The sequence below is a fragment of the Amblyraja radiata genome, chromosome 18 (genome assembly GCF_010909765.2).
Source record: "Amblyraja radiata isolate CabotCenter1 chromosome 18, sAmbRad1.1.pri, whole genome shotgun sequence".
In the NCBI taxonomy this organism is placed as follows: Eukaryota; Metazoa; Chordata; class Chondrichthyes; order Rajiformes; family Rajidae; genus Amblyraja; species Amblyraja radiata.
Window position 1 is genome coordinate 20616005 of NC_045973.1, and position 27557 is coordinate 20643561.

The 27557-nt window shown below is 42.9% G+C and overlaps 2 protein-coding genes across 2 annotated transcripts in view; one reads left to right on the forward strand and one right to left on the reverse strand.

Moving 5' to 3' along the window:
• Window positions 1-464: 464 nt before the first annotated feature.
• ccdc174 (coiled-coil domain containing 174) lies at window positions 465-16144 on the forward strand. The gene is made up of 11 exons (XM_033036788.1): window positions 465-607; window positions 2384-2488; window positions 3956-4056; window positions 5460-5518; window positions 6307-6463; window positions 9635-9730; window positions 11801-11937; window positions 12889-12983; window positions 13482-13626; window positions 13800-13964; window positions 15279-16144. Exons 1-11 carry the CDS (start codon window positions 566-568, stop codon window positions 15542-15544), a joined length of 1368 nt encoding a protein of 455 aa, XP_032892679.1. The 5' UTR covers window positions 465-565; the 3' UTR covers window positions 15545-16144.
• Window positions 16145-20974: 4830 nt separating this feature from the next.
• Window positions 20975-27557, reverse strand: part of LOC116983165 (cullin-associated NEDD8-dissociated protein 1-like) — a 36843-nt gene continuing 30260 nt past the window's right edge. The window contains exon 15 of the mRNA XM_033036789.1: window positions 20975-21255. Within this exon, the coding sequence (XP_032892680.1) occupies window positions 21028-21255 (228 nt within the window). The 3' untranslated portion in view covers window positions 20975-21027. The remainder of the gene's footprint in view (window positions 21256-27557) is intronic.

The following is a 27557-nucleotide window of genomic DNA, read 5'->3' on the forward strand; positions in this document are numbered from 1 at the left end:
CCCGTATGTGGGCGCTGCCGACCCACAGTCCGTGACAGTGTGGCCGCACAGGGTGGGCGGAGGGCGGCCGTGGTTGGACAGCGCCGGGGAGAGTGGGGGCTGTCCCGAGGGATGCATTCCTTCGGCTACTTGGTGCTCAGGTTCAGAGCAAAGATACTAGAGTATTTGGTTCAGAGCGCTCATTTTACAGCGCAAAAATTGATAATTTTGGCGTTTTTTAACAGGTAAGAAAGTACGTGTTTCGTGTGTTAACAGTGTATGCAGGAGGCTGCAATGTCCTCCAGATTGTTTAGGCTGCTCCGTGCGTCACGCCCTTTGACCCGATGACCTTACGTGCAACCTCCCTCCCCCCATAACAACACAACACTCTGGACTCGCCCCATGAGCTTTCTTTGACCTTACTAAAATGGAGGCTGGGCATCGCATCTCCTGACAAACGCTGCTGATTGACCTTACGAATAGGGCGCATGCGGAAACGTGTAATGTGACCTCACCAAGATGGCAGCGGAATTGTGTGTACGGGCCCCGGCATAAACTGTCGGGAACTAAAGCAGCTCCTGTCGATATGGATAAGAGAAAGAAAACGTTCATTGTGACGGCATCTTCGGTGAGTCCCAGAGACAGCAAAACGACGTAGTCAGGGGAGAAGGAAACTAGAAATATCTCTGGTTTCCCTCTCCCCTGACTCTCAGTCTGAAGAAGGGTCTCGACCCGAAACATCATCCACCTTATCTAAGCCCCTCATCATGATTTCATGAACTTCTGTAACTTCACCCCTCACCCTTCTGTTCTCGAAGGAAAAAGGTAAACATGCCAAATGCTTTCTTCGCCACCCTGTCCACCATGTCGCCACCTACATTGAACGATGTGCCTGCACCCGTCTTTCTGTCCTATAACATCCACCAAGGGCCCTACCATTTACTGTACATTGGTATTTAAATCTCTCCCCCCCCCCCCCCCCCCCCCCCCCACCTCACCCCTTGACACCTTTTGGGTTCGGACTTGACTGCATTCTTAGCCCATAGCATTTAGTAGACTTTTAGGTGGAAATTCATATTAATTGGACACTCTTGCCAGAACAACATCTTCTGGAACACATTTTAGGTCTGTGCAACTGAGCAACAGCTGATTTTGCAACTACATTTGTTGATCCTTATTGAGATGAAGCCCATACTTATCCCCTAGAATATTTAAACCAATGTAAATTTACCAATAAAAAGTGAAACAAAGGGAATCAAAGAAATATTGGTTTAAGAGAGATTGAAACGTTATTGCCTATACTGTTCATATCTTGTGCACTTGACAAATAAACACATTTAGACTTGGACTTAATATTGCTTTCAGTATTAGAGACCTTGGGTTCAGTTGTCAAAAAAAAAAGGTTTTACAGCCAATGAACTGTCTCCAGAGTTCTCCGACATTCCTTGGTATCGTATTTGTAGTTATGAATTTTGTGAAGCAAATTTCCTTAATTCTACTGTCTCATGTAGAATTTCTAATTCAGCAGAAAACATTGCATCCCAATGGAATGAGAGTAAAAACACCAGGCTTATTTGCACAAATTGTAGAAATAAAGAACTGCAGATGCTGGTTCATGCCAAAGATGGACACAAAGTGCTGGAGTAACTCAGCGGGTCGGGTAACAATTCTGGAGAAAAAAGGATGGATGACATCATCATCACTCATCCTTTTTCTCCAGAGATACTACCAGACCCGCTGAGTTACTCCAGTACTTTGTGTCTATATTTAGGCTTATTTGCACTACAGTTAAAGGAGTAGACTGATTTTTTTTTGTGCCTTTTTTTTTGGTGAAACATATACACCTTTAAAGGAAGCTTCCATCACTTTGAACAACAGTCACAAAATATAGCTGGTGCTGATTTTTTTCTTATTATGCAAGAATACATAACAGGACATACAATCCAGTGGAGCAGCTACTATGGAGTTTGTATTGATAGTGTGGCAGTGATGAAAGATAGACATTTGAATGTGGTGGCCAGAGATGAATGTTTTCCATTGTGTGCTCTAGCAACAAACAAGAACTTGTCCCCAGAGCTTAAATTTCCTCGGTATTGTGTATAACAAGTTTCAATAGATTTATTAATTAACTATTACTGATCTTAGAGTATTTGTTTCCACAGGAAAATGTGTTTGCTTTTATCTCTGCAAAAATGTACCTGTATCTATAACAAATAGCACCCATTATATTGCATGATATTGGGATGGGTGCAATGTTGGCGTTAATAAAACAGCATCTCTTAGGGTAAAAGAAAAACCTATCTGTACCCACATGTAGCTGTATATGTTGGGTTGATAATTGTAAAATGTTTTAAAGAACAGTCTTTAAAAAAAATAAAATAATAATATTAATTTTGTGCTGTAGTTAGTCGATCTGAAGGCCGAACTTTATCGGAAGCAGGAAGAGTTCAAGCAGGATAAACTTCTGAAAGACGCAGGAGGTCAATATAAGGTGAAGTCATGTAACAAGGTATGAGTTACTGCCATTACATGTCGTGCTTCTTAAGGCCTTATTTTTTTCTTAACGTTAATTTTTCATGATGATAGCGCAAAAGACATTAACACCACAACCAGATTTTACGATGGAAATTCTACTTCTATTTGGTGAGGACATTAATGGTTCACTGGTACTTTATTGTGACGTGGACCTAAGTACAGTAAAATTATTTTTTTGCATTCAGTTCAGTGACAATCCTACTATGCATTAGGCACAATCGTACTAAGTGAAAAAGTGTAAGATCGTAAACCACACTGAGTCGGTACACAAGAGTCGCATGTTTAGGAGCCATCTTGCACCCTTAGAGAATTTGGCCATAAAGAACCATTGATGTGGTGGCTGCACTGGGTCAGTGTTGCAGGAGTTGTCCTGGCCAGGTGCTTTGTCGATGTCCTCTACCACTGCTCCGCCGTTCCGTGTCAGTGGAAGCTGCGTCCACACCATGCGATCACCCGCTTGGAGCGGTGCTTGATCTAAGGCAAATCGACGTCTCCAACTGCCCACTCTGCTAACTTGACCACTCTGACGCCTTCTCGACATTGGTCCGGGAACATGCCATCCTTTGCCTCTGGCCATTGTTCAGCCTCCGTGACCCAGGGCACCTCCTGCAGCCGTCTCAGAGTGCCTTCAAGGGTGCAGGAGGTAAACACCAGCCTGCTTACCAGCAGTGATATTTTTCTTCCGCGTTCATGAAGGTGGGCATGTTAGCACATAACACCCTCTTGTCACAAAAGGAGGGAGATGGCCAGTTAATTTTGCATCTATCAAGGGGAGACTATTAGAAGCAACTATTGAACACATTACATCAAAGATCTTAGCAAAATTTAAAGTGATCTATGTTCAAAAAAAGTGAAGTAGTGTTTCATTGGAGTTCATTGAACCAGTAACAGGTAGTGTGGATAAAGGGGAGAACCGGAGAACACACTATCAATCCAAAAGACTTCCAGAAGACATGTGATTAGGTACCCCATCAAATGTGATAGAGGAAAATAGAAGCTCAGAATATAGGAGTTAACTCATTGGTGTAGATAGAAGATTGTTGGTTAACAGAAAGCATATATTAGATTTTTGGTAGATGGCAGGATGTAACAAGCGTTGTACCGTGCAAATTGTTGCTGGGGTGTTATCTTTTTGCAATTGCATAAATGAACTCGATGAAGGCACTAGAGATGTAGCTAGGAGAGTAAGTTGTAAAAAGAATATGAGGATGTTATAAAGGGATATAGATGGGTTAAATGGGTGGGCAAATTGTGTCAATTTTCGAGTGCTGCTAATATTCTTTCATCCCCGTTCTTAGTAAAGTTTTAATAAAGTAAGTAATTTCTGAACTATTTTAGGTCTTATTGCTTATCTTCTCTCCATAATTTAGATAATACTTTACAATTTCTAAACCACTAAGGTGCAGAGATATATTGAAATACTTAAATATAAATTTTATAGAAACCAGGTATCTGGAGCAAACAAAATATAGGCGTCTCTGATCGGGCTGAGAGGGATGTTGAAGAAAGGATTGAGGAACAACAGACGCTTGATAAATCAAGGTAAGAATTTTAAACACAAAGCTCCATGAAGTCAATTGATTCTGCAGCAATTCAAGAAAATTACAATCATGAGGGATGTAACACTGAGCAAATTGTTGGGAGTAAAAATAAACCCAGAAAATACTGGAGATGCTCAGCAGATCAGACAGCATGTGTGGAAGGAGAAGCAAGTTAACATTTTGGGTCAAGGATCTGGCCTGTTAATTGTTTCCAGCTCTTTCTGGGTTTCTTTCACACTTGCAGCATCTGTAGTGTTTTGATTTTAGAAAGTGATGAAAGTTCAAAGCTACTGCCTTGAACTGTTGCAGCTCATTCTGGTAAATTATCCCCACAATGCTGTTGGGTTGGGAGTTCTAGGATTTGGATCAAACAAATATGAAGGACAGGAGGTGCACTTCCATGTCAGGATGGTACACACTTTGCTGGGTTCCCACATGTTTTTGTTGATCTGGTCCTTTGCTGATGGAGGTTGCGGATTTGGGAGATACTGTTTGGGTAGCCTAAGTGAATAGCTGTAGTGCATTTTGTAAATGGTTCACACTGCAGCCACTGTGCTGGTGATGGACAGAGTTAAAATTTGGATGAGGTGGATGGACTGCTTTTTCCTGGATCTTATCTTATGCGAGTTGTTGGAACTGCACTCATTGAGGCAAGTTGTAAGTGTTCCAGCACGCTCCTGACTTGTGCTCTGTGGAAGGCCCCTGGTTGGTTGTTAGACGCCCTCTTTATTTGCTGAGGAGCTGTGAATAGAATTGAACTAATGTTTTTTTCAAAATTGCAAGCTTGCATCGGCAAAAGCCAAACCAGTCTAACTTGAATGTTAGTTGATGGATAAATATTGAGTGGAACAATGGTCCAAACTTCCATACACTCACCGAAAAGTGATTTAGGGATATTTGTTTATACCTGAGAGGAAGTGTCTGTCAGTGTCTCATTTTAACATCTCATTTGGAAGAAGGCACCCTCAATATAGCAGCTTCCTTCCATGCAGCACTGAGTGTAAATCTAGGGTTGCATTCATGACATTAGGGTGGGGTTCCTCACGTAAGAGAATTATCCAATCCAATCCAACTTTATTTGTTAAGCACTTTAAAACAACCAATGTTGACCAAAGTGCTGTACAGAAGAATAAACAAGACATCATAAACAGACAACATAACAGCTCACATGAGGCGCAAAAATTACATATGAAATACAACAATAAATTAAAAGACATAAAACATGAGTAAAAATAATAGCCACGCAATAAAAGCAATCAAAATAAGAAATTAAATCAATGTTGTTTAAATTATGTTTAAAAGGAAAACCTGCAGGATAATGTTTGTGCCATATTCTGAGCACGCTATGTTCAAGCTTGGAATTAATTGATAAATTTGTGTTAAATTCATTTGTGTTTTCCTTAGACAGAGGTTGGAGGAAAAAGCAAAGCTTTATGATCAGATGACCAAAGGAGATTTTCCAGGTAATCTGGATTGTGGTTTGAATTTCTTTTCATTCTGTAGAAAAGATGAAAGCAACGTTAGTTGTAGAATTAATATTGTTAACTTGAGATGTCTCCATCTAACCTTAGGATACTTGGTATCTGAAATTGTGTTATCATTTCCCCTGTTTTAAATTGAATTGAATTGACAGGAAATTAGTAGCTCGGGGTCACCTTGTAGACTGAATATGTTTTGCAAAGCAGTCACCTAATTTACATTGAAGAAAGTAAATGCAGAGGATTCCAAATTGTGAGCACTGAATGCAGTGCACTAGATTGGAAGAGGTACAAATGAATCTTTCCTTTAGCTTAAATACCTGTTTGGTCCCTGGATAATGGGAAGGGAAGGGATTAAAAGTCCAGTGTTTCATGTCCTGTGGTTCCACAGGAAAGTGTCTGGGAACAGGTGTGACGGATGAGGATGGAAGAATAGGTGAGGAAGTGGTAGAGGGACCAAAACCTAAAATGGTGAAAGCGAAGGTAGTATATGTCAGATGACACAATCTCATTGAATTACGGAGATGATCAGTTGAATGTGAGGGCTGTTGGGGTGGGAGGCGAGGATAACAGGAACCCTGGGTGAAAGGAGAAGGGCTGACGGCAGAATGCAGAAAATAGGACTGAGAACTCCTTCAACTCTAGCTATGATATTTTGAATTTCCCATTTGATTTAATTCCAATGTAAGTTGCTAGTTGCTGCATTTCTTTTTTCAAATTTCTGCTTTTCCTATTTCTTTAATATGAATGGATTCTTTGTTCTGCTGTGCTAGATGAAGAAACAGAAAGTATGTACCTGGTGGACTTCACACAGAAGATTTTTGATCAGCAGAACGAGCTGCAGGCATCGAAGGCAGTTGAGAGTGAGAAGGATGAGGGTACAGCACCTGCTTCTGATGTTGCACCACCTCAGGACGCCGATGAAGAATGGTGAGAGCCCAGGAATATTCATGGCGGATAATTCCATGGTATTCTACAATTTTAGTTTTCAAACGATTTTGCTTAATGCTTCAAAAACAATCTGTGCTGACTAAATCAGTGATTCCAAAGATTTTGCAATAATCTATATTACTAAAACTCTGTTCTTGACCGGTTTTGGCGATCTGTGCTGCGATTTCCGAGAGAACGCCGCCACCTACGGCCGTAATTTTTGGCCACCTCGCTCAGAGCCCCCCTCCGCCTCATGTGTGCCGAGGATTTTTCCCGTCGATGAAATATGACAGAGATATTAATGATTTTACAAAATTCTCCATTCTCTCTGCTGCCCCCGCTGGCAGCAGGGGGGAGGGACTATAAAACCAGGAAGTGGTGTGCCTCAATTAGTCTGCAAGCTGGAGGAAGGCAGAGGGTCACGTTTCTCTGAGCTGTGAATAACACTGAACACATTTCCACACTACTGTGAGTAAGTACCCTTAATGTGGTTTGAAAATGAAAATATGATTAAAGTAAAAAAGCACTGCCTGCAAATGGTTTTGCAGGCAGTGCTTTTTTACTTTAATCATATTTTCATTTTCAAACCACATTAAGGGTACTTACTCACAGTTTAAGGGTACAAACTCACCGGTTTCGGTTGAAATAAAAAGGCGCTCTCTCTCTCTCTCTCCCCTCCTCTCCTCTCCCCCCCCCCCCTCCTCCTCTCCCCCCCCTCTCCTCCCCCTCCCCTCACCTCACCCCCCTCTCAGCACACCCCCTCACTCCCCCTCTCCTCTCTCCCCCCTCTCCTCTCTCCCCCCTCTCCCCCCTCCCCCCTCTCCTCTCTCCCCCCTCTCCTCTCTCCCCCTCTCCTCTCTCCCCCATCTCCTCTCCCCCCCCTCTCCTCTCCCCCCCTCTCCTCTCTCCTCTCCCCCCTCTCACCTCTTCCCCCCTCCCCCCCTCTCTCTCTCTCTCCTCGCTTTTTCTCCCCCTCCTTCCCTCCCCCACCGTCCCACCCCTAAACCCCCCTCCCCTCCACACACCCCATACCCCCTTCCCTCCACCCTCCCTGCTCCCCACCTCTCCCCCTCCCCTCACCCCCCTCTCAGCACACCCTCTCTCTCCCCCTCTCCCCATCTCTCCTCCCCCTCCCTCCACTCTCCCCCCCTCCCTCCTCTCTCCCCCCTCTCTCTCTCCCCTCCCTCTCCCCCCTCTCCTCTCCCCCCTCCTCTCCTCTCCCCCCTCCTCTCCTCTCCCCCCCTCCTCTCCTCTCCCCCCTCCTCTCCTCTCCCCCCCTCTCCCTCTCTCTCTTCCGTCTTTTTCTCCCCCTCCTCCACTCCATCCCCCTCCCCCACCATCCCTCCCCCTCACCCCCACACCCCCTTTCCTCCACCCTCCCTCCCCCTCCCTGCTCCCCACCTCACCCCCCTCTCAGCACCCCCTCTCTCTCTCCTCCCCCCCTCACCCACCCATCCTCTTCTCCTCCTCCCCACCCTCCTCTCCCTCTTGCCCCTCTCTCTGTGTTTCTGTCTCTCTCTCTCTCTCTGTCTCTGCCCCTTCTCTCTCTGCCCTCACTCTCATCCCCCGCCCCCCCCCCCCTCTAGATGTGACTGCAAGTTGGGGGCTATGCGTCAGTAGATAGGGTGGTTATGGGGTAAAAGGAGCAAATTAATAATATTAATATTATATCAAGGGGGGGTAATTAGCATGAGTGCGGGGGGGGGGGGGATGGTTAGTGTGTATGACGCTGCATGCCGCCCCCCCCCCCCCCCCCCCCCCCCACACAACCGCACGTTGGGGGAACAGACCCTTCTGTTATAAACATTTGGTCTTCAGACTTTAGAGATACTGCGTGGAAACAGGCCCTTCAGCCCACCAAGTCCGTGCCGACCAGCGATCACCCCGTATGCTAGCACTATTCCACACAGCAGGGACAATTTACAATTTTTCAGTAGCCAATTAACCTACAAACCTGTACCTCTTTGGAGTATGCGAGGAAGCCAGAGCAGTCAGAGAAAACCCAGATGGTCTTGTGGAGAATGTACAAACTCTACAGACAGCATCGAACCCAGGTCACTGACACTGTTAGGCAGCGACTCTACTGCTGCGCCACCTTCTCCCAGCTTGAGGTTCTGCACTCCTCACCGAATCAGCTTTCCACTACCAGATCTGCTATGTATATTCCATTTAGCATGACTGTAGTTCCACACAACGCGATGAGGGTATCCCTGGTTTGTAAGCAAGACTTGAACTCCACAAAATCTGTATGGGGATCATTCCTTAGCATTACTATCATGGACAGATGCAACTGCCAGATAGATTTATGAGATGAAGTCAATAGGTTTATCCCTCATGTTAGTTCACTTACTACTTCTCAGACTGAGTTTAGGAGTTACTTCCTTGAAAATTCGGGCAGCTTGGTCAGTGGTGGTATTATTCAACTGCTTTTGTCCACCACACAGAGTGCATTCAATGTCCTTGCTTCCAATTGTTGCTAATGGAGGATCACTTGGTCATCAACTGAGGATGTATGGTGGGTGGTACGGTTTGATCCGCTGCCGTGGAGCTTGAATGTCTGGAGTCAGTGATGAGGCCCACCCAAGGCTACTCCAGTAGGTCAGTCCCCTTGGTGAGACAGGAATTTGGCATGTTGGTTGTAATATGTGATTCTGTGAGTACAACCATGTCCTGCCCCTCCTGCATGATGAGTCTGCCACAGATTCAAAGATGTTTCAAAGAAAGACTTGGCTAGGTTGGCCAAGATTTTTTGTGTCTGAATTCAGTACCTGGGATAATGCTGAGTAGGTAATTTGTTTGGTTTCATTCCCTATTTTGTTACGTTCCTGGGGGTGATTTTTTTCTTCTTCTTCCCTTATCGAAATACACTTTCTTAGGTTTGAACATTAACACCCGGCACTCCATGAGTGTCTGTGCTAATGCATGTCAATGTGGTTAACCCTTTCATAAAGGCACTTGGTATATCTTGGAGGTTGAAAAGCAGTCAGTTTAAAGATCTACACTTTACTGTCATCAATTGTAGGCCTTGCTTCCAACACACTTTTGCTTCCATCTATCAACAGTGTTTCCCAATTCAGTGTTCAGGTAGGGACTTTACACTTGCAGCAGTACAGGATGATAAAACTGTATTTTGAACTACAAACTGTGATTTATTATGTGCTTCCCTCTTAGGGTGGACTATGTGGATTCTTTAGGCCGATCTCGAAGATGCATGAAGAAAGACTTGTCAGGTCTGCTCGCTATGGATAAAGATCTAAGTGGGTCAAGGTAACAATATGTAATGTCCTTTTAAGTGCAGGGATGTAAGAGGCAATGCCAACTCCAATGGAAAATCATAGTGGATACTGCCTTACTTAGAAACAGCTGGATGCTTGAGTTGATTATCTAAAATAACAATATTTAAAAAAAATACTTTGTGAAAGAAATGCTTCACTTTTTACATATAACCAGCATTTCCCAGATGTACAACAACTGTCCCTGAATAATATCTGTGTGGCATCCCAGCTGTTGTAGTGCTGGCTGTAAACTTGTATCTGTCTGCCTCCTCCAGTAGTTGAGGCAGGTTCTAAATATATCAAAATTGCTGTTCCTTGAAGAGCATGGAATTCTGTTTCATCGTTGTAACCTTCTTCACTATCCATCAACCAGCAATTTTGTGCAAACTCACTAATCATGCAACCTACGTTCTCTTCCAAATCATTAATATAGTAATAGTAAGTATGCATGGACTGTTTCCATGGTGTATAAGTTACCTACACGAGCTAGCTCATGTGCCTCTAATACAACCATATGCCTATCTAAATGCAGCTGCCTCCAGCAACCCATTCCATATACCTACCACCCTCTGTGTGACAAATCTTAAACTTATGCACTCTAGTTTTAGGAAAAAAGGCTGTGACCATCCACTTTATCTAAAAAACAAATACTGGAAATTCTGATAAAGTGCAATGAGGACAGAAAATATCAGAAATCGTCAAGCAAGCCAGGCAACATCCTTGAAAAAACAGAGTTAGTATTGCATAAGCATTTGAGGTTCATTGACCCAGTTGTTTTCTCTGTTCATGGATGTGCCGGGTTTGCTGCTTACAGTATTTGTATTAGTTCTGCTGCTTGCACAGTGAGGAAGAAGAGAAATGTCTGAATTATAATGTAACGAAGGTTATTTGATTTGCCCATTTTGCCATTTACAAAATAGCACTGCTTGGTATTTAGTTTCTGACATTCCAATACAAAACATGCATTAAAGCACGTTAGTACATGCTATTAAGTACAGGAAGTACTCAGATGGTCAAGCAACATCTTTGAAGAGACAAAGTGATAACATTTGAAATCAATAATACCATCATAATTTGAGCTGTGGAATGAAGGAAATATCTGTGATAAGGTGGAAACCAAAGTTGTCTGGGTCACTTGATGCATTTGGAGATGACTAGCTAATAATAGGAGGGTAATAGAGAGAGAATGAAAGAAAGAACATACTGGATCTGGGAGATGCAGAACCCAGCAGTTGGTGGAAATCTGAAACAAAAGGGAATGCTGCAAGCACCTAGATCAGGCTGCATCTGTGGAGGGAGAAAAAAAAACCTCAATTGATTTTGTATTAGAACTGGCCACTTAGCTGAAATTATTGAATTCAATGTCATGATCCGAATGCTCGAGGAAGAGCCCTCATCATATGCATAAGCATGTTGCAGCCTTTGGAATTTAATATTGACCAGTAATTTCAGGTAATCGGCTTTCCCTTTTTTTGTCAGAATGGGTTAGTTTTAATGAAAGGCAATCCACCTAAATCATTGTTTCTCCATGGGTAAACCCAGCATTCTCTTCTGAATCAGGTTTCACAACCATGTTTTGCCTCTTATGGTTCTAATTTGTTCTTTTGTTTTTAATTCTGTCTGACCTCACTCAGCTGTAAAACCAGTGTGTCACCTGACAGCCATGGTCCCGACACCCTCACCTGCACTACCATTGTACTCTCCTCTCCTCTCCATTCTCTACAACTTGTAACAAATTTGTGTTTTTACTCTTCTGGTTGAGATGAGGAGTTATTGACCTGAAACCTCGATTTTCTCACTGTCTGCCTCTCTCCACTGAATGCTGCTTCACCTGTGTGTATTGCGCCAAATTAGTTTCGTCAGATTGCCATCATTAGGACCACATCTTTCTATAGCTAGTTTTGTATTGTATCATCACCATCCTTAGAATTTCTCCTTTGCTGCTTCTACGTGAGAAAAACACCCCCCAAAAAAGTGGGGAAATAAACCAGTACTATCCTGGGATGCTGTGAGTATAGTTACTGTGATACTCGTGTGATGCGTCTACTTGAACCATTCACAGGCAGGAGGCCGATGAAAAGACATTACTTTCTGAAGACATGAGACGGGAGCTTCAGCGACAGCAGTGGGAAAAGGAGGAAGAGGAAGCACTGAGCAAACCAATGGGACCAATGCACTACGAGGACATCCGTCAAAATGGTGTGTATTTTAATGAGTGCAGCACAATTTTATTAATCTAAAGTATGATTTGGTATTCCTGGTTAAATTACCTTTGTTAGATTGACACTTGTAGATCCTGCTACTTGTTCTCTCAATTGTCTCCCTCCTTTTGCTTTACCTCTATTTTTGGCACTTCCTTACAATGGGCATGATTCACGGTAACTGACTGCTCCTAAAACATTCACAAAGTAAACATTATTTAAACAAGATCTCTTGTTTTTAAAGCCATTACACATCCCATTGTCCTGCAAGTGAAGAGGTACAAACCCAGTGCTTAATCATTAGCCAGATGGTTATTGTACCACAGCAACCAGAACCTGTAGGGTTGGTGAGGAGATGGAAGCTACTGGCCTATCCCATAGGATTTGGGTGTTGGATTACAAGTAATGGTTTTAGTGAGTCCATCATTTAATCCATTGTAGGATTGTTCTACCAAATGATAGTTCCTCTACCGGTTAAAGCAGCATCATAAATGTGCCTATTTCTTAGGCTAAACCATGTGATTAAGGAAAGCTTGTTTTCACTCGTTTAGTAGGTTTTGAGATGACTAATGAGGAGTGTGGGAATGCTAGATTCTTCCATGGTAGTTGCTCTTTCTGCTGGTTATGAGGGGGCTTCTGTGACCTCGAGGTTCTGAATACCATCCAGAATGCTCCTACAATTTGAGCAGTCATAGGCTAAAGGTGCCGAGCAGTCAGAGGGGATGTTGCACTTCTGTGAGGAACCTTTGAGCACATGCATGAATCTTTTCCTTTGTCTGCAGAACACAAGACACAATAACAGTTCGAACTGCAAAGCAACATCTTTGTGGCAGTCGGTTGTTAGCTCAGTTTGTCACAATGTGCGGTGGCAGTGCTGGTTAATGCAGAGAAAATAATCTTGAACAGCCATCTGAAAGGAATCATTCTAATCAGTTAATTGCTATTACAGAGGCTCGTGAGCTGGGTGTAGGTTATTTCGCTTTTGCTCGTGATGAAAGCACCAGGAAGAAGCAGATTGAAACCCTGGACATGCTGAGAGAACAGGTAAACTCCCCGATGCATATGTTTTTATATTCATTTTAATCAAATGATTAAATCCCAGGAGATGGCGGGCTCTCCTGAATGCTCAACGGGTTAAGTTAACAGGCACTGAGCCATAGTGGGTTTGAAATGCAGGTTATATATACAGTGCCCTCCATAAGCAACTGGAAAATCAAATGGTGAACACAAGGATGAGCTTCTTCTTCTTATCGAGTCCACACACATGATCTCGGCATCTGCATACAATGGCGTCTGTCTTGTCACTTCTTGTGCTTGGTGGTTGAAAGATTGGTGAACGCTCTTTCCTTGACCCCACAAGGATGAGCAACAGTAATGTACTCCAGTTTTAAAAAGGCATTAAGGGCAATGGCTGGTGTTTCATACAAATAATCCAAGACTAATCGGTATCACCTGATTGTTCAGCAGGGCTGAACTAGTTCTTTTTATTGTTCTTTCTCCACTTACTGCTGGCATGACAGCTAAACTTTGCCTCCATTGCAGACTATGGACCAGAGAACCAAACGAGAGAAACTTAAGGAGAAACGCAAAGCCATGCTGAATGTCAGACTGGCAAAAGTTCGTGAGCGGAAGATAAAGAAGCTGAAAGCTGATGGAATCGAAATTCCTGCAGAGTTGCAAAACGAAGGTACAATCAGAACTTTTAGTTGAGTAACATACAGGATATGGGACATAGAGGATCAGAACTAACCAATTTTATTTTTTCCTCTGTTCCCTAATTTCCGTCCCAAGGAATTGATCCAGACTGTGATTGGCAGGTGATACTAATGTTTTGCTTATGTGATATTATTTAATACATAGGTGAAGAGACTGGGGAACTGGTGCCAGAGCCAATAACTTCAGAACTGGATACAAGGCAGAACGAAGTCACCAACCCAAGGAATAAGAAAGTGGAAATTGTAATACAGGAGCGAAAGGACACAAAACATGGTCTGCCACACATCCGGGAATGGGACAGAGGGAAAGGTAAGTGAGAAAAGTCGGTCTATGGGTCTAGTTGATACTTGTTTTGTTCAATTCCATTACAGTTAAAACTAGCCTAATTTCCCTGATGATGAGTGTCTCCGGTTCTGATCTTGTGCTGGTGTAGTAGTTTGGTATCCTTGTACAACAAAGTTAACATGCAACACAATGAGCAATTAGACGAGCAACGCATCTGTCCTCCTGTATTGCCTGGAGGATTTACAAAGGTAAGGCCTACTGAGGCCACAATTGGAATCCTCTAAGGCTTTAATCTCCTTACTTGACAAGACATACAGTATGAGACTCGGGTTCATTAGATGATTTCCTGAAATGAAGGGTTTACCTTGTGAGGAAAGATCAGAGTTCAAACTAAAAGAGGGGTTCATCAGTGGGGGAAATCCAGAATTAGGGGCAATGCCTCAGGATGTGGAGTTGGCCAACTGAGACTAGACAAGGAAGGTTTTGTAATTGTATACCCCAACAGTGTCAAATGGAGTCATTGAGTTTATTCATGGCTCACAGGGTTTTAGATGGGAGTTGAGAACATAAGATGCCAGAACATGACTCTGCTATTGGACCCCTTGTGCCTGCTTCCCCATTCAATAAGATCATAGCTAATCCTTATTCCTACAATTACTAAAACAAAACTGATTTTAATCTTTTTGGATAATTTCAGTTTGCATTCCCCAGGGGAAGAATTTTTTTTTGGAGTGTCCGGTATCAGATCAAGCATATTTTTTTTCATGGCAGAGCAGGCTTGAAGGGTCATGTGTCAGACTGCTCATGCAGCTAAACCAGTTATCCTTGGAATAGGCAAAAGTTAAGTACACCAGCTATGTTCTTCCTCTTCCTGATCTGGTATCAAATGACACCCACCTGTTTGATACTTGGGCGGATGTTGGATATGGTGCATGGGTTCATTGGCCTTGTGATCCCCTCACAAAAAATGGTCCACTGAAAAAGTACCGAGTTTGCTTCTGAAGTAAACTGTTCTGCTCAATCTCAATGCATCATATCAGCCACAGCTCCCAGAAAGGGTAGTTACTCTTAACAAAATTAGACAATAGGATTGATAAGATGCTCACTTTATGAGAAGAGTAAGGACAGTGTTAATAATATATTGATGCATAGGCATGTGACATGGATCAGAAACAGGGAACCTTTTGAATATTTTGATTTTACCTTACTTTCCCTGCAATTTGCTTTGATTCATTGCAGCATGTGCTTAAAACCTGGGAATTCTGTATTTTGTGAAGATGGATAGGAGCAGCAAAGCTCTGAAGAGTTAAACTGATTTTTTAAAATATATCATTTCAGAGCTACTGTTTGAAAACTGGTCCAAGACGCAAAGGGATGAGAGACTGTCTGAATTTGCACCACCTTCAGAATATTACAGTGACTCCAAGAAATCAAACTATGGAGAGTGGAAGAAGGGCCAGCTGGGACCTTCCTCCCACCAGACGGCACAGTTTGAGGGACAGCACTATTCAAACAAGAAGTGGCAAAGCAATTTGAACTTCCATCAGCCAGCCAATAGCAATTCTCTAGATGATATGTTGTCTTATTACAAGCATTCTACCTGAACAGGAGGAATGACCCACAGACAGGTCTGATTAAAGCATTTTCCCCACAGTTCAGCTATGCTGACATCTCTCTGCTATCCAATTGTCTGAACACTGACAATTGTTAATATAGAATTATTCACACAAATGTATAATACTGAGGAAAAGATAAGTACAGCTGAAAGTGTTAAGAGCTGGGTTTTCTTTTTTGAATTACCTCTTTCTGGAGGTGTGGCCATTTTTGCTTTTTAATGACACGTATTGAAGGCTTGGATAAGGACCTCCAGCTGGTGGTAAGCAGTGTATGCATCTTCCCACACCACTATCATGGTTAATGGGCAAGTATCGGTGTCCTGTCACTGAACTCCACAATTAGTTGCAATGATAATGCCAAAACATTAAATAAACCTAGCTGTCTATCATTGGCCTTTTAAAAATCAGACAAACTATGACAGCAAGACTGCTTCAGCCACTAATATTTGGACATGTAATTAATAAAAGGGGAAGTTGGTGGCACATTAATCAACTGTACTATAATTGTTGAAAAACTGCCATGAGGTTTTGACAGTGAATGATATAACATTAAAGTTTCACTGAAAATACAGTTGAAGTGTGATAAATGAAATGGCTGCCTGTTGTATTATACTTTTCAGGCCATTCACTCAATTATGTACAAGCAATAAGTTTAATTTTATACCTGGCACGGTGCTGTGATTCAGGTTCTCAATTGTACATTCTTAGCCATAGATCTTCAGTGCTGGATGAACAGGGCGGCACAGTTATGGCGTTGGAGACCTAGGTTCGATTCCAACTATGGGTGCTGTCTGAATGGAGTTTGTACATTCTCCCTGTTGTCTCAGCGATCTTCAGTTTCCTCCCACTTTCCAAAGACGTACAGGTTTGTACGTTAATTGGCTTGGTATCCATAGTGCATGTAGGTTAATGTGGACTTGGTGGGCCGAAGGGCCTGTTTCAGCACTATTTCTAAACTAAATAGTTACTGCCATACCAAGTCCAAGTTCTACCATAGTATAATTTTCTTCTATTGAAGTCAGTGAGTTAGCAATTGAAGCATTCCCGATGCCACCTCTGTTCCTAGCTCCACAGCCCACATGCTGGACTAATGCATGGGCCAGATGCTGAACCATCAGGATTCATTATTGATTTTTTGTTACTGAAGTTCCCCTGCCAAACTATCTTCAGAGAGCTGGTCATTCCTTCCAGTAGCAATTAATCTTTGATGGAATAGAAGCCTCTGGTGCAAATGTGTAGTTTTCCAAAGAATAGGAATGGTTCTTTAAATGTTTTATTGGACTCAAACTAGTAGCCATTGTTGCTTGAAAGCCAGCTGTATTTTAAAACCATTGGCCATGAAGAGGATTAAAAACAAGTATTACACTTTTAGGGAGCAAGTCTACAACCCGATACACTTGATGACATTCATATCTCCCAGTCTTGGTATGGAAGCCAAGGTCCTACAGGAGGATGCATCTGAAAGCCATCAAATGACAGATGGTACATATTATGTTGAGAACCTAAATCAGATTTGCCAAACCGTAGGCTGGAGCCAGTGCAGCAGATACATTCACTTTAAGAGGAGACACCTCTACAACTCTAAGGCACATAACACATTGGCAACAAGCAGCACAAAACCCTGTGCTTCAACCTTTATTTCTATATCACTCTCCAAGTTATTTAAGAACTTTCACTAGAACATATTGTCAGTTGCCTTTCACTTTTACAAAAGAAAACAGATGCAAATGAGTTATGCCATTGCTTCATATGGTGGTCTTCATGTTTTATAAAAGCTTGCAAACTGTTCTAATCATTGCAATTTCTAAGCTTACAAGCCAAGATACTATGGAACTGAACAGCCGTCCATCAAACCCAGTGCTTTTCCAGCAGTCAACAGTCCCACTGGGCATAATGAAAATCAAATAAGGTATGCAATCTGCTGTCACTTCTGTGCATGTGGCACTGTATGCCAGCAGAACATTTGGTAACTGATGGATGATCTGAGTCGTGCTGGAGCCATCGAAGGTTAACCTAAAGCAATTACTCACTTCTTGTAACTCAAATCAAATACTTAAGAGGGAACCTTGGTGGCTGCTTCACCTCAGAATCCTAGGTTGAACAGTGCATTGTAGTGAGTGGACATGATTCAATCCACCACGGATTTGTTTTTAAATTTGTATATAGATTAAATGTAGATCAAGTTTTTGTATCCTCTATTGAAGAGCAAGGAAGCACAATACTTTACTTCATTTCATTGCAGATTGATGAGGGGAAAGAGGTGGTCCATTTCATAGTGCCATCATTCCAATGTTTTTGTTCCTAATGAACCATTCACAACCAAACAAAAATGCTTTGAATCCACTTTTCCCTTCCAGATGTAACGTGTACCATATGCAGTTTGTTACCTATTCTGCAGAGAAAGGACCCTCAAAATGAATTTGGCTGTTGGTCAACTGAAGACAAGTACAACGTAAGGTTAACATCTCATAGATCAGAGATGCAGTGGCAGAAATAAAGTACCATTGAAAAGAATTTATAAACCCAAGTGCACTATGACCAAGACAACATAAAGCACCGCCCCAAGCTACAACCCGAAATGACAAATCTAAGCTGCTGACTTAATTTTATTTGCTCAAAGATGACCACACTTTGACAAGGAAGACAAAAATGCTGAAGCAACATCTATGGAGTGAAGGAATATGTGACTTTGGGTCGAGACCCTTCTTTTCCAGCATCTGCAGTTCTTTCTTAAACACTTTGACAAGGAAGTCATCTGGTCCAAGAAAAGGCATGGAAGAGTGTGGGAAAATTTGGCTTGCCCATTAAATTATACAGTGCCCTCCATAATGTTTGGGACAAAGACCTATCATTTATTTATTTGCCTCTGTATTCCACAATTTGAGATTTGTAATAGAAAAAAAATCACATGTGGTTAAAGTGCACAATGTCAGATTTTAGTAAAGGCCATTTTTATACATTTTGGTTTCACCATGTAGAAATTACAGCAGTGTTTATACATAGTCACCCCTCCATTTCAGGACACATGGCTTCACAGGTGTGTTTAATTGCCTCCTTAATGCAGGTATAAGAGCTCTCAGCACCTAGTCTTTCCTCCCTTTGGAAACTTTTATTGCTTGTTTATCAACAAAGTTGTGCCAATGAAAGTCAAAGAAGCCATTATGAGACTGAGAAACAAGAATAAAACTTAGAGACATCAGCCAAACCTTAGGCTTACCAAAATCAACTGTTAGGAACATCATTAAGAAGAAAGAGAGCACTGGTGAGCTTAGTCATCGCAAAGGGACTGGCAGGCCAAGGAAGACCTTCACAGCTGATGACAGAAGAATTCTCGCTATAATAAAGAAAAATCCCAAAACACCTGTCCGACAGATCAGAAACACTCTTCAGGTGTGAATTTGTCAATGGCCACTGACCGCAGAACAGAAATACAGAGGCTACACTGCAAGATGCAAATCACTGGTTAGCTGCAAAAATAGGATGGCCAGTTAGTTTGCCGAGAAGTACTTAAGAGCAACCACAGTTCTGGAAAAATGCCTTGTGGACCAACGAGACGAAGATTAACTAATATCAGAACAAAATATGGAGGAAAGAAGGAACTGCCCAAGATCCAAAGCATACCATCTCATTTGTGAAACACAGTGGTGAGGGTGTTATGGCTGCTGAAGGTACTGGCTCACTTATCTTCAGTGGTGATACAACTGCTGATTGATGGTGGTAGCATAATTAATTCTGAAGTGTATAGACACATCCTATCTGCTCAAGTTCAAACAAATGCCTCAAAACTCATCGCACGGCGGTTCATTCTACAGCAAGACAATGATCCCAAACAGACTGCTAAAGCAACAAAGGAGTTTTTCAAAGCTACAAAATGGTAATTTCTTGAATGGCCAAGTCAATCACCCAATCTGAACACAATTGAGCATGCCTTTTATATGCTGAAGAGAAAACTGAAGGGGACTAGCCCCCAAAACAAGCATATGCTAAAGATGGCTGCAATACAGGCCTGGCAGACCAGAGAAGACGCCCAGCAACTGGTAATGTCCATGAATCGCAGACTTCAAGCAGTCATTGCATGCAAAGGATATGCAACAAAATACTAAACATGATTACTTTCATTTACATGACATTGCTGTGTCCTAAACATTATGGTGCCCTGAAATGGGGGGACTATGCATAAACACTGTTGTAATTTCTACATGGTGAAACCAAAATGTATAAAAATGGCTTTTATTAAAATCTGACAATGTGCACTGTAACCACGTGTGATTTTTTTTCTATTACAAATCTCAAATTATGAAGTACAGAGGCAAATAAATAAATTATGGGTCTTTGTCCCAAACATTAAGGAGGGCACTGTAGCTTCTCCAGCAGTCTGACTATCATGGCTGAAGCAGTACGAGAGATTATACACCCAGGCACCTTATAAATCTATGGAACATATCTAAAGTTTGTGCACCTGTATTTTACAGTAATGCAAGCTCAACAACAGTGAAGGATGATATACACCAACAATGGTCTGTGTAAGCCGATTACTAACCGACTCCTAATAGGACCTAGGATCCACATGAATGTTCCCTAATCTCAGCTGGACCATGCAGAAAGTTTAATGGATCTTGTGCTAATATCGCAGGAAGAGGCACAATTGCAGCTTATGTCAAACAAATTAAAAAGCATCCTGAGCAAAAAAAACTCTGCATCTGCACTCTCATATCTTAAAAAGCATCCAAGATTGTAAATCTAATGCAATGGTTATACATCTTCATCACTGTGGCTTTGCCAACACAACTGAGATTACTCAAGTTTGAATGATTCAACAGATCTAATAAACCAGTCTTTTATGTCAAGTTTTCCTCCCAGGAAATCTCAGACACACTTCTTGCCCAAAAAGTCAGGTATCTCCTGGTTTTTTCAATGCAACACACTTTTCACATGGGAGCTGGTGAACCTTGAGATTGTATCATGTGAACTATATCCAGAAGTCATGCACCAAATTAGCCTGCCCATTATTAAAATAATGCAATCCAGAAACTACCTGGGTTGGCATGCAATTTTCAGCAGAATTAATGGATAGGTTTATGCCAGCCATTTAGCAACAGGACATACTAACAGTGGCAAGGCCACGCATGTTTCATTTAATGCCTTATGAGTAGAGTAGGTCACGAGTGGTAGTAGGAAAGACTTACTTCCCTTTGCACTATCCAGTTTGCTCTCCTTTATCAACACTAGGTAGGAGTCAGAGCTGTTAAGGTGGGGCAGCAGGATACAGCCTAAACTGCACTGGCAGCAGAAACAGAGAAGTCATGCAAAGGCAACATTGAGGCAGCCGACCTGTAAATGCCTGCCAGAATGATCATGAGGTTCTGGAACAGAAAAGTAAAACGCAAAAGACAAAATAAATAACATTTCACACAGAGGTTAGTTATGAAGGCAAGGCATCTTGTTCAGATCCTTTTGGTTTACTTTCTTTTCTAGCTGAGGTCCATTATTTCTGTACTAGCCACTGATGTGTTGTCCTTCTGAATACTTTCAAAAATGGATGCCATTTCAGGGTTGGATCTGATCTGCGACTGGAATTCTGCCATCAGCGCACTCTTCTCAGCTTCTGGGATCGTGAGCAGAGCTGCTACCGCCCTCATCGCCGAGCGTTTCAGCTCATCCTGCTTTTCAAATTCCTGTTTCACTGAGTTAGCCTTCACCTAAAGGAAAGGGGAAACAGGATTTATATAATCTCAAATACAGCTGTGCAGAAACAGCCAGTTTTACACGTCATACTTGGGTCATGATAAACATTTGTAAACTATTGCTTGGAACAGCTCTGGGAATGCTATGGCAAAGAAATTCGCTCAGCTGACACCAGGAATGACACACTTCAATTTGGAGATTAAAGAAACATTTTTTCCTTAGAAAATCGTGTTCCAAGTGGAAATCCAACAGAGGCGTCAGAAACTGAAGATTTCCCATGCAATAAATAGTGGACATTTATCATTGCAAGACCTAACAGAAGGCAGGAGTTTTTATTTTTATTTTCACCAACGATCTATGAAATATCCTAATAGAGAGTGTTTTTTTTCCTTTTCACCATCAATTTACAGGCAATGAAAGGTCCTAATAGAGAGAGATGTTGAAATAGAATCCATATCATGGATTTGGAATAGCACTGGAAATTAGAGCGGAAATTAGCAGTATGAGACTAAGCGTGCAGGCTGAGAAAAGCAAACCTTGACTATCACTGCATAAAGCCAGTTGCAAATGAAAATTAGGCTTCTCATCATAGCTTGCAGGTCAGACATAAAGGAAAATCCACTGTCTCGATCTTTAAAAACAACAAATACAACAAACTAAATATATCACTGCTGTATATTCTAGGATTGTATTGGGCCAAGTAAATTAGGAAGGGAGATTAGACCAAAAATCAGAGGGAACAGTCCGTCCCTTCCCTCCCATATATATTGAAAAAATAGAGGAATGGAAACCTCACATCCAATTTCAATGATGAGGTAGAATATCACCCTGATCTTGGTCCAATACATGAACATAGCATGCTGCATCATTATTCTGGGAATGAAAGGGAGAGGTTAGGGGAGGAATGACAGAAGTGGGATAGACAAGGCCTACTACATTATGAGGAATAACTTGGTCAAAGAAAAAGATTCAGCAGCATGGAATAGAAAGATAGATCATCAGAATGTGTGATATCATTGTGAAAATTGGAGAATATAGCAGTTCTCTTCCAGCTGGCAAGGCAGGAGTGAATGGGTTCATAGTGGATGCTGGTTAATGCACTAGCTCCATAAGTGGAGATAGCAGAGCATGTAAAGAGTGGTAGATGGCTATGGCAAAATGGAAAGGGTGAAAATGGGGGAAAAAAAGGATTGTGGCAAAAGCAGGAAATGGCAGCAAATGCCATTGGAAGAGTGGATAGTGGGCTTGCAACTGGGAATATCCACTAATCCCACGAAAGAGATAGGTGTTTATAACAGTAGTCTTTAGAAAGGCACAGTGATTGGAGATCTAGCTCATTAAAACAGGAGGACGGAGACTGGCTGAGGGTATAAAAAGACTGGACATTCATGGAGAAAATGGAAATTTGACACCTTTTTAAATGACCGCAGATGTTGAAAGATTTCCTTGAAAAGACTGCACCGGGGGAAAATTGAATGGGAAAATTATGTAATACAAGGCAAAAACTAATACAGCCTTGAGGTTTGTGCTGGGGAACTACATGTTTGGAGGGGCTAGGTTTGTGTGTCATAGACCAAAGTAATGCAGGAACTGGCGTCAACTGATGTGTACATACAATGAGAGTGTTACCACTGATCTACAGCTAACCCATGAGAATATATGTCATAATCATACTTTATTAGCCAAGTATGTTTTGGAACATACGAGGAATTTGATTTGCCACTGCCATACCATTAAAAAGCAACAAAACACACAAAATACATTTTAACATGAACATCCACCACAGTGACTCCTCCACATTCCTCACTGCGATGGAAGGCGAAGAAAAAGTTCAATCTCTTCCCTTTGTTCTCCTGCGGTCGGGGGCCTCGAGCCTTCCGTTGACGGGGCGATCTTGGCTCCCGTAACCGGTGGCGGGCCCTCTGCGTCGGGGCGATCAAGCTCCTGCATCGGGGGGGGGGGGGGGGGGGGGGGGGGGATGTCAGCTCCCCGCACCAGGCGATCGGGCTCCGGGTCGGGGCTGGTCGAAACCTTCTGCGACTGGAAGTTTGTGACTTCGATCTCTACCCGAGACTGCGAGCTCCGCGGTGTTAAAATCAGTAGATCCCAGGCAAGGGATCAGCTCTAATGGCAAGTCCATGCCCCCGAGGTGCGGCTCAAAGTCAGTCCCGAGCAAGGCCTCCAGCTCCGTGATGTTAGGCCGCAGAGATACGACCCGGAAAACAATCACATCTCTGGTAAGGTGAGAGACTGAAAAAAAGTTTCCCACAACCCCCTCCCCCACATAAAACAAACCAGAGAACATTAACACAAACTTTTAAAACACACTAAAAATAATAAAGACAGACTGTTGGCGTGGCTGCCACCGGCGGCGCCCCCCTGGTGGTATATGGAAGTCTACGTGTACGGAATTCCAAAGTGAGACCAAGATCTTAGTGAGACCAAGATCTTAGTGAGACCAAGATCTTAGTGAGACCAAGATCTTAGTGAGACCAAGATCTTAGTGAGACCAAGATCTTAGTGAGACCAAGACTCAGAACTGCTGTAGCTTTGGGAGCAACAACAGCAGTAGGAGATTAGCAAGAGATACGACTGATTGGCTCTAGCCCAAGTGGGAGGAGAGAAGTGAAAACAGTTAAAGTACAGGTCAAGGACAGGCAGACTTGACTCAGAACTGCTGTAGCTTTGGGAGCAACAACAGCAGTAGGAGATTAGCAAGAGATACGACTGATTGGCTCTAGCCCAAGTGGGAGGAGAGAAGTGAAAACAGTTTCAGTGCTGGGAAAACAGTTGAAAACTGAGGAATTTGGTTTGTAAATTGGTAAATCAGGCAATTTATCAGTCAATTTAAGCAAGATTGCTCTTAGTGAGCGGCAGTGAGTGAGCGGCCTTGTGAGGGAAGTGTGAGTCTTTGGCTCGAGAGTCTTCGGAGAGGAGACGAAAGAAGGAGATGTCAGGCAAGCTGATTCAGTGCGATGCTTGCAGTATGTGGGAGGTCAAGGACACCGCTAGTGCCTCTGGCTGCTACAAATGCGAGAAGTGCATCCAGGTAGAGCTCCTGAAGGGCCGTGTTGGGGAACTGGAGAAGCAAGTGGATGACCTCCGGTTCGTCCGAGAAACGGAGTCGTTCCTCGACAAGTCCTACAGTACGATTGTTACACCTAAGGTACTGGAAGAGAGAAGGTGGGAGACAGTGAGAACGGGAGGGAAGCATGGAATGCCAACGTCCCCGGGTGTTGTACCTCTTGTGAACAGGTTCACCCACTTAGAAGCTGTCGGGACAGAAGAGGTGTTTACACTGGGCGGCGGACTGGCTTGTGATGCGAATAGGGCTGTTGAGCCAAAACCAAAAAGGCCTAAGGCAGGCAACGCCATTGTAGTGGGAGACTCCATTGTGAGAGGTACGGACAGGGGTTTCTGCGGCAACAGACGGGATGCGAGGATGGTGTGCTGCCTTCCTGGTGCCAGGATCCAGGATGTCACGGACAGAGTGCAGAAAATCCTCAAGGGCGAAGATGAACATCCGGAAGTGGTAGTGCATGTCGGCACAAACGATGTCGGAAAGAAGGGGATGAATATTTTGCAGCGTGACTTTAGAGAGCTCGGAAAAATGCTGAAAAGCAGGACCTCCAGGGTTGTTATCTCCGGTTTGCTTCCAGTTCCTCGTGCTGGCGAGAGCAGGAACAGGGAGATACGGGACCTGAACGTGTGGCTGAGGAACTGGTGCACTGGGAAGGGATTTAGATTCTTAGATCACTGGGATCTGTTTTGGGGTAAGGGGGAACTGTACAAAAGGGACGGATTGCATCTTAACAGGTGTGGGACCAGCATTCTGGCAGGCAGGTTTGCCACTGCTACACGGGTGGTTTTAAACTGAATAAGGGGGGTGGGGTATCGAATGGGCTAGTGGAGGATGGAGTTAAAGGGAAAGGGTTTCTTAAATGTGTGAGCGTAGACAGAGGGGTGTAAAATGAGGGTAGAAGCAATAGGTAGCAAGGTGAAAAGTAAAAGTGGCAGGCTGGAAAATCCAGGGCAAAAATCAAAAAGGGCCACTTTTCAACAAAATTGTATAAGGGGTAAGAGTGTTGTAAAAACAAGCCTGAAGGCTTTGTGTCTCAATGCAAGGAGCATTCGTAATAAGGTGGATGAGTTGAATGTGCAGATAGCTATTAATGACTATGATATAGTTGGGATCACGGAGACATGGCTCCAGGGTGACCAAGGCTGGGAGCTGAACATCCAGGGATATTCAATATTCAGGAGGGATAGAGAGAAAGGAAAAGGAGGTGGGGTAGCGTTGCTGATTAGAGAGGAGATTAACGCAATGGAAAGGAAGGACATTAGTTTGCAGGATGTGGAATCGGTATGGGTAGAGCTGCGAAACACTAAGGGGCAGAAAACGCTGGTGGGTGTTTTGTACAGGCCACCTAACAGTAGTAGTGAAGTTGGAGATGGTATCAAACAGGAAATTAGAAATGCGTGCGACAAAGGCAAAACCGTTATAATGGGTGACTTCAATCTACATATAGATTGCGTGAATCAAATTGGCAGGGGTGCTGAGGAAGAGGATTTTTTGGAATGTATGCGGGATAGTTATCTAAATCAACATGTAGAGGAACCAACGAGAGAGCAGGCTATTTTAGACTGGGTATTGAGTAATGAGGAAGGGTTAGTTAGCAGTCTTGTTGTACGTGCCCCCTTGGGCAAGAGTGACCATAATATGGTTGAGTTCTTCATTAGGATGGAGAGTGACATTGTTAATTCAGAAACAATGGTTCTGAACTTAAAGAAAGGTAACTTTGAGGGTATGAGACGTGAATTGGCCAAGATTGACTGGCAATTAATTCTAAAAGGGTTGTCGGTGGATATGCAATGGAAGACATTTAAAGACTGCATGGATGAACTACAAAAATTGTTCATCCCAGTTTGGCAAAAGAATAAATCAGGGAAGGTAGTGCATCCGTGGATAACAAGGGAAATCAGGGATAGTATCAAAGCGAAGGATGATGCGTACAAATTAGCCAGAAAAAGCAGCATACCGGAGGACTGGGAGAAATTCAGAGACCAGCAGAGGAGGACAAAGGGCTTAATTAGGAAAGGAAAAATAGATTATGAAAGAAAACTGGCAGGGAACATAAAAACTGACTGCAAAAGTTTTTATAGATATGTGAAAAGAAAGAGACTAGTTAAAACAAATGTAGGTCCCTTGCAGTCAGAAACAGGTGAGTTGATCATGGGGAACAAGGATATGGCGGACCAATTGAATAACTACTTTGGTTCCGTCTTCACTAAGGAAGACATAAATAATCTGCCGGAAATAGCAGGGGACCGCGGGTCAAAGGAGTTGGAGGAATTGAGTGAAATCCAGGTTAGCCGGGAAGTGGTGTTGGGTAAATTAAATGGATTAAAGGCCGATAAATCCCCAGGGCCAGATAGGCTGCATCCCAGAGTACTTAAGGAAGTAGCTCCAGAAATAGTGGATGCATTAGTAATAATCTTTCAAAACTCTTTAGATTCTGGAGTAGTTCCTGAGGATTGGCGGGTAGCAAACGTAACCCCACTTTTTAAGAAGGGAGGGAGAGAGAAAACGGGGAATTACAGACCAGTTAGTCTAACATCGGTAGTGGGGAAACTGCTAGAGTCAGTTATTAAAGATGGGATAGCAGCGCATTTGGAAAGTGGTGAAATCATTGGACAAAGTCAGCATGGATTTACAAAAGGTAAATCATGTCTGACGAATCTTATAGAATTTTTCGAGGATGTAACTAGTAGCGTGGATAGGGGAGAACCAGTGGATGTAGTGTATCTGGACTTCCAGAAGGCTTTCGACAAGGTCCCACATAAGAGATTAGTTTACAAACTTAAAGCACACGGCATTGGGGGTTCAGTATTGATGTGGATAGAGAACTGGCTGGCAAACAGGAAGCAAAGAGTAGGAGTAAACGGGTCCTTTTCACAATGGCAGGCAGTGACTAGTGGGGTACCGCAAGGCTCAGTGCTGGGACCCCAGCTATTTACAATATATATTAATGATCTGGATGAGGGAATTGAAGGCAATATCTCCAAGTTTGCGGATGACACTAAGCTGGGGGGCAGTGTTAGCTGTGAGGGGGATGCTAGGAGACTGCAAGGTGACTTGGATAGGCTGGGTGAGTGGGCAAATGTTTGGCAGATGCAGTATAATGTGGATAAATGTGAGGTTATCCATTTTGGTGGCAAAAACAGGAAAGCAGACTATTATCTAAATGGTGGCCGACTAGGAAAAGGGGAGATGCAGCGAGACCTGGGTGTCATGGTACACCAGTCATTGAAAGTG

Bases quoted from the DNA above. Each gene is read 5' to 3' on its own strand.
- ccdc174 (XM_033036788.1), top strand. From the start codon at position 566: ATGGATAAGAGAAAGAAAACGTTCATTGTGACGGCATCTTCG. The intron at 608-2,383 runs GTGAGTCCCAGA...TTTGTGCTGTAG, and splicing joins TCATTGTGACGGCATCTTCG to TTAGTCGATCTGAAGGCCGA. The intron at 13,965-15,278 runs GTAAGTGAGAAA...ATATCATTTCAG, and splicing joins GGAATGGGACAGAGGGAAAG to AGCTACTGTTTGAAAACTGG.